This window comes from Manis javanica, chromosome 12 (genome assembly GCF_040802235.1).
Source record: "Manis javanica isolate MJ-LG chromosome 12, MJ_LKY, whole genome shotgun sequence".
Lineage (NCBI taxonomy): Eukaryota > Metazoa > Chordata > Mammalia > Pholidota > Manidae > Manis > Manis javanica.
Window position 1 is genome coordinate 92,821,943 of NC_133167.1, and position 14,219 is coordinate 92,836,161.

At 35.1% G+C, this 14,219-nt stretch overlaps 1 protein-coding gene across 3 annotated transcripts in view; it reads right to left on the reverse strand.

Annotated features, from left to right (window-relative positions):
* TNKS (tankyrase) overlaps window positions 1-14,219 on the reverse strand; it is a 168,399-nt gene that overhangs the window by 35,035 nt on the left and 119,145 nt on the right. For all 3 annotated transcript variants that reach the window (XM_036997576.2, XM_036997568.2, XM_073219073.1), the window contains 3 exons: window positions 8,597-8,768; window positions 3,471-3,550; window positions 350-495 (listed from right to left, as the gene is read on the reverse strand). In XM_036997576.2, coding sequence (XP_036853471.1) covers window positions 350-495; window positions 3,471-3,550; window positions 8,597-8,768 — 398 coding nt within the window. The remainder of the gene's footprint in view (window positions 1-349; window positions 496-3,470; window positions 3,551-8,596; window positions 8,769-14,219) is intronic.

Genomic DNA, 14,219 nt, shown 5'->3' on the forward strand with positions numbered 1-14,219 from the left:
ACTAATGAGTCCTGATATGGAAATACATTCAAGATATATGACTGGGTGAAAAAAAAGCAAATGGCAAAGAAGACTGTAAGGAACTGCATCATGATTCCTGTGAAAACCACCACCACCACCACATTTATGTTACACAAAATTTTAATGTTGTCATGTCTAGGATGTAGGGTCATAGGGAATTTTCACTTTCCATACTGTATATTTCTACAGTGTTTTAATTGACACTTTAAACTTTTAAAAAAATGCAATATCTTTTTAACAGGGGAAAACAGGACTTTAAGAATATTTTTAAAAAATTTCTTTAAGTCCCAAGAGAGTGAATCCCAAACAGCTAAACTGTACCACATACCCTTTGTCTTTGGCATGGACATCGGCACCATGATGCAGAAGGTACTCCACGACCGACACACGGTTATAGCCTGCTGCAAAGTGCAAGGGCGTAGAATGGCGGCCCTCCAAATCTCTGCAATTCACATTTTGAGGGCTGCAAAGTTGCTTTAATGGCACAAACACAGAAAGAACATTAATATTTACTCTGATTTTGCTCCAAAATACTGCAGGCATTTTGGAAAAATTAGTTTTCTAATGAATATTTATATCCAAAGATTAGATAATGTAAGTGTGTTTAAAAATCAGCCAGCACTACGCTTGGCTTTATGGTGCCTACAAATATTCTTATACTATTTTACAGAGCAGTTTAATCTTTTTTCAGTATTTCCTGGCCAAAATCCTTATCAAAGAGAAAAACCCATAATACAGCGAGCATTTCCAAGGCAAATGATGCCTTTCCTTTCCACCTTTCTAAGGCTTTTTTCTCTGACACAGCGAGTCTGCTCATACTAGCAATGCTCTTAGTCATTCTTTTCTCAAAAAGGACCAACCCTGGGTGACTGCGGAACTACCCAGAGTTCTCGTTCCCTCTGACGTGACAAGCTAAAAAAGCTCTGGAACAATTATATTAAATGTAATTATATTAATTCTGCCTGGGCCACTTGACTGGTGATCCATACCTGATTTGTGGGGACATGTTTATCTAGCTCTACAAATCAACCTGATTCTAACAGATGCATACCCTGGTTTTGGTCTTTACTTCCATCTCCACCAGCTAGGCCCCCCAGAAATCTGTCTTCTTTCCTCCTTCTGAATGGTATCATTTTGGCATAAGCTCTGTTTTGGTTGCTTATAGAGCAGGAGGCACAGTCAGGACTGACATGCTGTGCCACTCTTGGTGGCAGATGAATTACAGGAACAACATTTGAATAACTTACAATTTAGAAAGAATTTCATATTCTTTCAGTGAGAGAATTATTATCTAGCTATGAAGTTCTTAATTATCTTCATTTTGCAGATAAATAAACCTAGGCTCAGAAAGGCTAAGTGACCAATCCTTTTCCATAGAGTTGTAAGGGGCAGAATAAAGACTCAAACCCTGTTTGCCTGATTTTTAAACTCTTGACCTTTTTACTACACTATTTCTTACTTTCTTAATTACCCAAATTCAAGGAAGTAAAAAAAGCAGAGAAAACAGTGACATTTCCTAGGCTACAAAGGGCTTTTCAGGCATTTGACACTCTTGTGCTGTTCCCTGACACTGTAATGAGTCATTAGTATATAAAAACTAAGAACCTGAAAGGTACTTGTTTCTGCTAATATACCGACTAGGGGCTTTCTCACTGTAGAGGGAAAACAGGACTTTTCAGATGGTACAATTTTCACATGACAGAAGGAGGCTGAGCAGTAAGGGAGAGCCTAGAGTCTTACCACCTCCACATGGAAAACACCAGATCAAATGTCAAGAGCCACTGTCATTGGCCAGGTTAAGCACTATCTTTTCATGACAAGTGAGTCTGTGCCCAATACATAAATTATAGAACTTTAATAAAGAAAGTTTTATAAATAAAATTAAATGAAATGACAAATTAATACATAACTAAAAAGAAAGGCTGCAAAAAATTGGTAATAAAAGCTCTAAGCCTGTCTTACATGACTGAAGCTTCTTCCTGCTGCTGCTTTTTTCTTCTGGCTCTTATATTGTAAATTAATTTTTTTTCAGAGCGTATTAGCAAAATAGGAATGAAGTAAGGAATTAAGCACATCCATGTTGCCAGGTTATAAAAATAAAAGCTCATTTTTTAAATTAAATATTTATTTTTAATATTTTTTAGTTCTTAATTCTTTATCCCATTTCACTCTTTTTGAATGCTGCAGCTATTTTACATCCTTCTTACCTATACTTTACTCAGCATCTTTTCCTTCTAATTTCTAATACTTTCTAAAAAAATACATAAATTTAGATCTAAGAGAACTTTAAAATTTCTTCCTAGTGGCTATTACAAATGAAATTCACTATTTTCCTCACATGTTATAAGATGGAAAGAAGAAAGGTTAGAAGTGGCCACATATTGAAACAAAAAATAAAATTTCTAGACAACAGAGCTTAGAAAGTGTTCACTCTCATTTTCAACCCGTATAAAGCAGCAACAGTGCTAAAATTAGTTTGCTGCTAAAAGTCACAAAAATAGTTTGCTTACTAAGGATTGACAAAGTTTGGTTTGTTAAAAATAAACTGGTATGACTGTCAGTACCAATTTTGCAGTTTGCTTTTCTTTTTTTTTTATTAAAGTATCATTGATATACAATCTTACGTTGGTTTCAAATAAACAGCACAGTGTTTCAACAGCTACCCATATTAAATTAAATCCTCACACCCCCTCTAGTGCAGTTACTATTTGTCAATTTAGTTAAGATGTTACAGAATCATTGACTATATTCTCCATGGCAGTTAGCTTTAATTAAAAATAAAATAAGAAATAAAAACAAAACCACAAGACCAACCCCCAAACAAAAATAAAACCCATATTCCTTTCCTGCTATCTATACTCCTATATTAATCATTATGGATGGGAAGTGTGTATGTTTTTAAATAGCCCATTCAATATCAGAATATAATTTTATATTTGAAAAAAATTGATCCCATAGCCGTTGTTTCTATACCACACATAAAGGCTGATAAAGTTTTTCTGGCTAGCAGAGTTACACAGAAAAGAAAATATAACTTCTGCATATAAAAATTCCATTTGCTGCAGGATCATAAGAATGTTTTCCTAGGGCAAATATAAGAATCTCTTGGAAAAGTACAAGAGACCTTATTTCAAATTTTATGGTACTACTACCTGGGGCTTGAACTAACTTAAAAATTCATTAGTGTGACCAAAAATAACACTTGAATTAATGTAAGTGGAAATAAAAGAGCATTCATATAACCAGAAGAAAAGTGACTAAAAAGTGGTTTAGTGGATATAAGGCAGGAACCAGGATACTGATGGCTAAAGATCTCTTCTGTTTATGGATCCACGCTGCTCATCTCTTTTATTGTCTGGATTTGAGTAATTTTACTCAAATTTTACAAGCTTAAAATAAATTGGTGAGTAAAGGTAGAGCTTCCCAAGACATTAACAGCACTGTCTCACCTTCACAGTTTCCAAGTCTCCAGCTTTAGATGCCTCCAAGAGTCGATAGTCAACATCGGAAGTGCGTATAGGTGTACTTTCTGCATAAAAAAAGAGAAAAATTACTGTTGGTTTTTAAGGAATTACAGAACAGTTCAGAAGGGAAAATTATTTGGTGAATGAAGAGAGATTAAGGGGTAAGAAATTTCTGAGATCTAAATACAGTGTTTTTTCTTAATCTTTTTCAGATAAGAAATAAGTGGTTTCTTACTTCAATTTACATCTACCTCATCCTAAGCCAAATTTAAATAAACTCTAAGACACAAATCCTTCTCCATTTCTACTTCAAATTTTCCAGTAGAAACTTGGCAAAGGGAATGCAGAAACATAGGACCATGAGATCAAGAACCTCGTTATTATACCTTGTTCTACAGGTATTGCAGCAAAGCTTTGGCATAGATTTTGTTACGTAAACCTAGGAAAATTGTGCAACTTTTACATTTTATGTTTAGCCTTTCTTTATGGACTCCAACTCTTCAACATGAAATAGAAGTACTATGCCTCAAATCAGTGATCTTCAAAAACATAATCAGTGTACACAAAAGACCTACTAAATACAGAAATTTGTTTTTAATTTGTATTTATTGAATGGTTTCAGGGAAATGCAATTTAAAATGTCTGTGTAATTGGGATGCTAAATAGAATATAATTAAATCGACTGTTAAGTCTAGAAATATGAGGCTAGTAAATGAAGTATTTTCATTAATCTAATACAAACAAACCAAAAGTTCATTACAGATTGGCCCAAACAAAAAGCTTTTTCAAGAAAACAATGTATAATACATCACTCTGAGTATGTTCATGGACACTGTGTGTGGCTCTGTTAACAGAGAAGGATTTAAGTTCAGGAGACCTGGGTTTATACTGGTCTCTATTAACTGTGACAATGGACAAATCACTGAACAGCTTAGTTTTGACACCCACAGAGTGCTGGTTTCCTTAAATTCTCGTTCAGATTTCAGATTGCATTATCTTATGATCAGAGAACCTTTCTTGAGTCTACTGCCCAAATGAGAAGATCAAATGATGTTATAAAAAGGTTTTAAATTTCAGAAGAAATACTTTGGCTCTTTCTGGTCTGAAGTGTTTGATTCAGGAGAGTGGCTTTTACAGAATAAGTAATGAGAAGAAAAACTGAACTTATTTAGTGGTAATGATAATAATACAGATAAAATGTGAAGATTAGAGGAAAGCAGAGACAATTTCATATACTGGAGAGCATTTTTGAAATATCAACGATTGCTTCTCTTAAAAAGGGAGTTTATTCCATTTGTTAGTTTGTGAAGCTGTTAAGGCAAGAAATCAGTGTTGCTCATCTTTATACTCCCTTTCACGTAGAGGATATTCAGAGGCATTTGCTGCGTTGTGTTCCATGCTATCTTATGCTGGGGTCAATGTGTATGTCAACACATCTTTCTCTGGTTGCCCTCATTCTGCTCTTTCATGGCTCCTTTGCCTCCATTCCAGCGTGCATGCCATTACTGCATTTACAGGTGAGGAGTCTGTGTATGTTATATCTCCCTATGATTCTGGCAATTGGTAAAACTCCCTGAAACGTTCTCTGGAAATCTGTAGGTAATATTTTTAGTTTATCATTTCAACAAAATAATTGTTTATGTATAGAGAGTTTGAACCTTGGATATTTTCAGACTCTAGCATTTGAGGGTTACAATTACATGGCTGCGTTTTTTAATTCTTGGAACTATCTGAAAATTGGCACACCTGTCTTGATGCAGACTGCCTTGAAAAGGGTATAATTTTACAATCAAGCAAAAATTCTTATGTGAATGTAAGACTGCTTCTGAGAACTATGAGAAATTCTAGTCCCAGTCAAAGAGTAGAAGGCAGAGAAGTTCATTTAAAGATACTGATTAATTACTATACAGATTACAGAGCTCTGCATCCATTATACATCCTCAACAGGCTTCTAAGAGATTTTTTTAGAAACAATGTGAACAAAGTATTAGCTGAAAGGATATACATACAGCCAAGGAACTCTGTATAAAGAGATGAAGGATTAAAGAAGGGATATGAAAAATGAAGTTAAAAGGGAACACAGGCCAAAGAAGAGTAGCTGATTCTGCAAAGTACTGTATTAGTAAACTCTTCCTAAGCACATTTGCTTTTGCAGAGTATGAAATTAAAGATTTTTTTTCTACAATTCTATTCTGGCCCATCAAAATTAAAAACAAAAAACCTCTCAAGTTTTGAAGGCTGGAACGCAGTATGCTATTAAAAAAAAATCTATTGTAAACTGGCTGTTTAGATAGTGTTAGACTACAGGACAGGCAATAGGTCTTAGCAGCTTACTGCAAGGTGCAAATGTAAATGGGGATTTCAGTGTTTAATTTAGCTTTCGAAACTTCCCAAACCATTCCTCTATAAGTGACTTGGTAAAAGTCATGCAATAACCGTACTGGAATACACAGATTAGCCTAAAAGTGCTGCTAAAAGAACTGTCTGTGATACTGGAAATATTCTTTATCTGTGCTAAAATAGCAGCCACTATCTGTATGTGGCTACTGAGCACCTGAGATGTATCCAGTACAACTTATGAACAGATTTAAAATTTTAATTTAATTTTAATTATTTTAAATGTAGTCACATGTACTAGTGGCTGCCATATTGGACAGAGCAGGTCTAGAGAAAGCAGGGCTAGAGGAAAAATCAAATCTTCTGAAATAATGTTTTAAAATTGCTGGTTTATAAAAAGCTGCTTATCTTATTTACTTTTGACATAACTATTGGCAGCAGTTTACAATAAAACTTTATTAAGGTAAACTGTTGGCAGCTATAGACTAGGGAGCTGAAAGTATATTTCTAAAAGTGGATCAGAAATTTTAACAGGTATATTTAAATGACTTTTAAAAATCTTACCCAGAACAAAGCACCAACAGCTTACACATATCCTACATGACTTCTGCATCCTTTCAGGAGTCACTATAGATACAACCTGGAATTGTATTAGTAAATGTAGGCATAATTGAAAAGTTCAGCTAGTACTTGGTCTGCAGATTACAGACACACAAGTTTCTTAAGGAAATACTTGTTTTCAAAAGTTATATCCTTTTCCAAACAAGAAACAACTCATTTTTCAAAACCTTTCTAAGGGCAAGTCTTTACCATATACTTCTATTATTTGTATTATCTTTCTAGATCAATAAAGATTATGAAGAATTGAACTAGAATTGAACTGGCATCTATATTAAGCACTTAATTACCTATATAATGTTTTATCTAAGAAATCAATTTTTAATAACTATCAAAATAACTGAAGAAAAGTACTTCAACTGTGATTCAATACTTACTTCTATCTTTTACCAGAAGTCATATATTCTAACTGCTTCATTTAGAAGATATTTTCAAAGCGTTAATGGATCTAATCTGCTTAACTTATTTAATCTTTTCCTATTTTATTTAGTTAATGATGTCCAAAAATAATGCATAGTAATAGAAATTTTTATGTAATAGCTATGTTTACCTGGTTTATGGTTACAACTTCTAGAAACTAACTTAAAATTCAGTACTAAATGATTCTTAGTAAAAAGAATGAGAAAAATTCATAAAGTTTTAGCAAAATCACACCTTCTAAAAATTATTATAATTTGAGAAGGCAGAAATATTTCCTACTTAAAAAAAAGGAGTGATTACCTTCTTTCAACAAATGTTCCACTGCTTTGCTGAAATAGGAAGTTAAATGAAGTCATGTTTTCATAGTTCAAGCTTAAAATTCTATAGTAGGAAATCTCATTCCTTTAGATAATTATTTTTCATTCTGATAGTAAAGATGCCCTAGACAAGTTTACTTGAGTGGTCTAAAGATCACCTAAAGTCATCTAAGATTGAAGCAGAATCATTAGCTAAGAATGAACTAGTGTGAGGAAAGGAAGTCCCATCAACAGCATTTACAATGTTGCACAGATACTCATTTATGGGCTGGTTAGCTCTGACTCAGCTCTAACAGCACGTATGATCTCACAAGCCTGGGAAGTTCCTATTTCAGTGTATAGTTGTGATTCACAACTGGGCTGTACTTTTTGGGGGGCCTTTAGAAATGCATGGGATCAATTTTTGTCTTCTAGTAAAATCATATCCAAGGTATTACTATTATAATAATTATAAATTATTTTACCATAACTTTCTGTCATTTTCTCTTTGTATTATATTTAGGGTATTTAATAGAGTTTTTGGAAGGTATCTAGATAGTTAGGTCATGTTATCTACGATTTTCATTGCTGGGAAGGAAAGGGGATGTTATAAAATACCTGCTATAAAAAGGGGAACTGTGTTTGATGGAGTAAAGAAGTGCTGGGCTGTAGCAGAAAAAGTATCTAGACTTCCAATTCCTAGTCTGTAGGCGTCTCTATTTACTTTCCCAGTTTGTTATGTCATTCTAGAGCAGCTACAATCCATGGACAAAATTAAAAGGATCAGAAAGAAGAGCCAATTATACCTATTTTCTATCTAGTTCATCATTTTTCAGTAAAACTATTATTTACAATTTTAGGGCTTGGGAAACCAATATCTATTTCCTTACCAGTTTTATGTTTGATCTCCCTCAATAAACTAGTTAAAATAATCTAATACTGTACTAGGTGGGCACTAACATTCAGCAAGTTTTTATTAATTACATTTAAACTAGGAAAAGACATGATAATTTCCTAATAGCGCAATGCAGTTAAGATTTACAAAAAGCATGTCAGAATATAACATATGTAAGAACAGTTAATTAAAGATCACCATATGAATGATTTTAATTTTCCCTATATGACAGATTTTACAGCTACTAAAATTCCACATTATTTATATGAGTTCTAAGTCACCTTTGATGATAACACTCACAAGTCAGGTTTTCGACTTAAAACTAAAAAATTAAACAGTATTTCCATCCTCATGACACCTGCCTCACTCCACCAAAAAAGGCTGACGGGGAGGGCCACCAGCCAAAGTGCAAGCAAGCAAAGCAAGAAATACCCAGCCATGAAAACATTCCAAGGAGCTGCTAAGACAAGTGGTGCGAAGTTTGCTTCTATCGGTGGACATGGAAAAGGAAGCACAAAATGTGCTGCATATCTGTTTCAACTCACCGCTCAGAATCTGCTGCACGGCTTCATTTCCCATCTGGGCTGCTGTGAAGCCTTGTAAGGAGATGATGGAGGGATCAGAGCCGTAGCTCAGCAGGACGCGGCAGGTCTGCAGGTGGCCTGCTAGGGCAGCTCGATGCAAGGCAGTCTGACCAAGGGTGTCCAGTGCGTTCATCTGAAAAATAATTGGGTGGGCATGTGGAATTGAGCATCTACTTGGTTTTCTTTTACAATCTAAGTTCTTATGAGAAAAATCAATTGTCAGAGCTTTTTAAAAAAATGCCACAAACTATTCATTGTTAATATGTGCTTACTGGTTCTGAAGAAATATCATCTTAGTTCCCCTTCTCTGACCACCTTATTGAAAATTACAACATAGCTATTCCTTCCCTGAATGACTGTCCACCTGTCCTGCCTCCACTCTCTGCCACGCCCCTTGATGACTAGAAGGGAGGCCTCTGGAGGCTGGGGTGTCACCTGATGTTCGCTGCCTGCCACATCCAAGATGCACATTACATACTTTTGGATAAATTTTACCAAACCTGTTCTAAGAATATAAATCCAACAAAATATGTAAGCAAAGACAATCAAAACAGTTCATTACATTTCCTTTCTAATTTTAGTAAAGAATTATTAACAGAATGCCCTAACTGAATTACATTTAACCAAATAAGTGATCTGAAGATTCAAATGTTCCGTTTTTTAAACTCTGAAGAGGTATAAGGGAAGAAGAATAAATTCAGCTAGTGTTAAAATTTTTGAAGACAAGACAATGTTAAATTTGGGGAACACACTCATAATTTGATCAAGCCTAACTGGTCCTAACCCAGTTTCCAGGATGCCTCAGTAAACACCGTCTATTCCAAACAAAGCCCAGGTTCACTGTATATGCTGCTTCTCGCAGAGAAGCCCTTCTTTCTGCCATTCTGGATTATGAGATCCAGTGCAAGTCTCCCTCTCCTAAGAAGTCTTTGATAACTTGAAGCCTCAATGATCACGGTCTTCCTGAGCACCTGTGTCAACTTAGCATTGTCTTACTGATTATGGTACTGGGGTAGTTTTTATTTAAGTTAAATTAAGGTTATTGAGAATATGGATTGTATTATACACGTTTTCTAGGTCTTGTAGAAAGCTTGTGTTAAGGGGACACAGTAAATTCTCAAATATATGCTGGCTAGTTATTCAAAACATTTGGCACATTACCAAATACAAGATTAAGAAAAGAAAGGATTTAAGACAATTGATTTCCATGACTCCAGTCTTTCATGGTTACAAGTAAGGCTGTCACATTTGTTCAGGCAAGAGTTCCTCTAAATTCTTAATGGTGTTTCGTAAAAAAATTCACCATGAAATACTGATATAATTAATTAGATCATATCTGCCAGCAGAAAAATGCATTTATATGTATGTATAGGCAACATAAGAGCACAGCCATTAGCATGAACCAATTGAAAGCATAAGCTGCCAACTCAACTTCTTAAAATTTTCTATGAATATTTCTTTGTTACTTCTTCACCACAAGAAAAAAAGCCTAAAACTAAGACTATTTGTCATTAACATTTTTCTGAAACTGGATAAGAAATTTTCATATTTTGTTATAGAAATCCTGAATCCAGTGTGCTGAATCACTGGAACATGGCTTGGGATTACTACTCCAAAATACAGATCTTACCAAGTTATTCCTTAGTTCAAACTTAGTGACTCTTCAAGGCCTTCAAATACACTTGAATCCCTCAGTATGTCATTAAAGACAATCTCTATTATTACCTCACCTTCCTTTCTACTCTATTCTTCCATCACAATGCAATAGGCCTGCTATGTTCCAGCTTTACTGGGTTACAATGGAGCTCAATTTTTTTTTTTTTTTTTTTTTTTTTTTTTTTTTTTTTTTTTTTTGAGAGGGCATCTCTCATATTTATTGATCAAATGGTTGTTAACAACAATAAAATTCAGTATAGGGGGGTCAATGCTCAATGTACAATCATTAATCCATCTCAAGCCTAATTCTCGTCAGTCTCCAATCTTCTGAAGCATAACGAACAAGTTCTTACATGGTGAACGAATTCTTACAGAGTGAATAAATTCTTACATGGTGAACAGTACAAGGGCAGTCATCACAGAAACTTTCGGTTTTGATCATGCAATATGACCTATAAACCATCAGGTCAAATATGAATATTCATTTGATTTTTGTACTTGATTTATATGTTGATCCCACATTTCTCCTATTATTATTATTATTTTTATTTTTAATAAAATGCTGAAGTGGTAGGTAGATGCAAGATAAAGGTAGAAAACATAGTTTAGTGCTGTAAGAAGGCAAATGTAGATGATCAGATGATCAGGTGTGTGCCTATGGACTAAGTATTAATCCAGGCTAGACAAGGGCAGCAAAACATCCACGGATGCAGAAGATTTCTCTCAAAGCAGGGGGGGTGAGGTTCTGAGCCTCACCTCTGTTGATCCCCAAATTCTCACCTGATGGCCCCCCTGCGACTGTGCCTGTCTTAGGTTGTTCCTCCCTTGAGGAATCTTACCCGTCTCTGGCTAACCAGTCATCTTCCGGGGCCATACAGGGAAATGTAAAGTTGGTAAGTGAGAGAGAAGCCATATTGTTTGCAAAGGTTAGCTTTTTACTTCTTTGCAGATTTATGCCCTGTGGCTTCTATGCCCAGCACTTGTCTCGAGGTATCTTTACCACCTGGAGGAATTATGATACTCGGTAAATTCGATATGAGGCACGAATTCTATTTAAAGTTTGTAATTAGGAAGGAAGAAGAAAAGCTATAGATGTAGCATATGAAGGAAACTTGGGAGGATTGATTATTTCTTTGACATATCTTCTTGTATAGTACAATGGAGCTCAATTTTATGATGGTGTTAATTTCTAAAGTCACTGCAAAAGGCAAACTTCACCTTTGGCCAGGATTATCCTTGAAAACACCCTGGCAGTGCAATGATAAAGACGAAGTTTTTCAGTAAATCCAACACTACCCAGTATTACCTCCAATGTTGCTGAAGCAGATCAACTGAATACCAAAGTACCTACAGCACCTGTAAACATTAAAAGCACATCATGTGCAAGAAGATGTTCTAAAAATATGCAATGAATGGTGGAACTGAGCGCAGCACAGACGACAGCAGATTCCCTGCTGGCTCTCATTCCCTCGGGAGCATGCACAGGGGGAAGTGAAATACTGGGTAAAAACCACCATTCACTAATTATTTAAATCAATTTTTCTTGTTCCTCAACCTCTCTCTGTTCTGGAAGGGGTAGTCCTGAGTGTAGCCCCAGTGTATTCTATCCTTTTCATTTCTGACCACAATTTATTTCTTAACTAGAATTCTGATACAGAAATCAGTATTTCTTTAAAAAGTTTTTAATCTTTTAATGTGTTGTGAACCCACTACAGTGGATAGAAGTTGTCTAAGAAGTCAAATTTTAATAAAATTTGAGAGACATGCAACTCAATTAATATTTATTAGCTGAACTTGAAGTGTATTATTTGCAAACTTTCAAAATTCATGTGGGATTTTAAAAGGAACAAATTCTTTGAAAAGCAGTCCACATATAAATTGTAATGGTATATACATGTCTGTTTTTTGCTTTGGCAAAGGGGTACTTACTTTCTCACATGCCTGACCCGTCTGAGAAATAACTCCCTGAGCAGAGCTGAGTAGCAGACTAGAGACCAACCCAGCGCCTGTGCTCAGTCTCATTCAGTCCCCCTTTCTCATCCCTGCCACACGTGGTATGGTCCTAAGTCAAAGACACATCAAGCAGGGCTGCAAAGATCATATTTAGGACATAGCGAAGTAAAACAGAAAAATACAGTCTTGAATGGTCTTGAATGAAGCAGATAAAGAGCAACAGAGAAAAGAAATCCATGCAACCTCAGAGACAGACAGACAAACAGAGATACAGAATGGCAGCCAAGGTACCCAAATTTTCCAAATTCCTTGCTCTAGTCTTTTGTGAATATCAGCTACAATTCCTGCAGATTATTTCTGCAGGATAACCATATGATTATCTCACAAAAGAAAGAAGCATACACTTATAGAAGTGTAAAACAGATTTCCATTTGTGCTTAATCTAGATTCAGTTGATCTACTCATAAGGAGAATGTCTTTGAGATACTGGTTCCTTTGGTCTTTATTTTGAGAAGATTAAGCTGCAGATATTATTTGAACTATAAAAGATACTTTGAATCTATAGCTTAAAAAGCACTTTGATACCTTTGGGCTAATAGAATCTGCTTATCGATCCACCTGTAAAGTAGCTTTAATCAAATCCTTACAATGAGCTAACACATTTCCCCAAAAGTGAGCAAAGACTCTTGATCACTTCTCAATGTGAGAAATAAGTCCATTTAATGCCAGTGACTATTGACACAATTTCTTCTTACACAGAATATAAATAAATCTGTCAAATTAAGACACATGAACAATCCAAAGAAATTTCTTCATGTTTCACACACTTAACAGATGTTCACTAATGACAAAATAGCAGTGCTTTATGTATGAAAAGAAACCACTTGCAAATTAAACCTTTTGTTTTTAGGTATTAATAATACCATATGCAATGAGGGCTTAAGTTCTATATAATGATGATAGCAGACAAGGCAGTAGGGATAGAATACAGAATGCCAGGGTAGGCTAGCAATAATAAAGAAAAAACCTGCCACACCAAGGATAAAATTTTCATGTCCCTCCCATTTAGGCTTTATAGTATAATGATGCCAAGCAGGGGATTAGGAGAGATAATTATTCATTTTTTAAAGCTATATTAGTTAATTCCTGTCAAAATGGAGTCTTCAACTGAGTTGGTCAATACTCCCATTTTCTTCTAATCCTCCTTTGCTTACTAGCCATTTCCTTTCTAGCCTCTCTTTGAATAGCGCTTGCTTGCTCCTCCAGACCCATATCCATTCTTCCCCCTGCTCTGGGTCCTAGGAAAATCACTTGCAAGGATCACATTGTGATATACACTTGAGAATCTAAGTCTAAGTTCATTTTCAGTAGTTGGTCCCACTGGCCATAGCAATACTAAAAAGATTTCACTCAGATGTATAGAGCCACTGGAAAAAGTGAACTGCTAGCAATGCCTACTAAATCACAGTGCTTCTTTTTAATGTAATTTGCTAATTATGCTAAGGTTTTCATCAGAATTCTGGAGCAAAACTGTATCTTTCTTAATGTTCTTGCAAACTTATTTGGTGTTGAATTAAAATGTTTTTAATGGGTTCAAAACCACCTGCACATAAATTAAGAAAAACTTCCAAAGAGGTTAAAAAATTATCTTTTCAAGTTTTTTGGTTATATCACTCTAAAATATGTAGGTTTTACCTTTAAGGGTCTGATTAGATTTCTTTTTTAAAAGTACCTACCTACAAGTAACAGTCACCACAGAATCATCAGCAAATTCCAAACCCTCTTATTTGCATTAAAAAAACGGAAGTTCAACTAAGGATGAAATTCCTGAAAATACAAATTCATGTAATAGCCAGACAACCCCTTTATGCTGTGAGACTGTCATGGCCATCCCTGGTTATCAACAATGGTATTTATAAAGGATCTACCATTTAGGACACTATCCATACACGCACTCATTTGGACACAGGTAAAG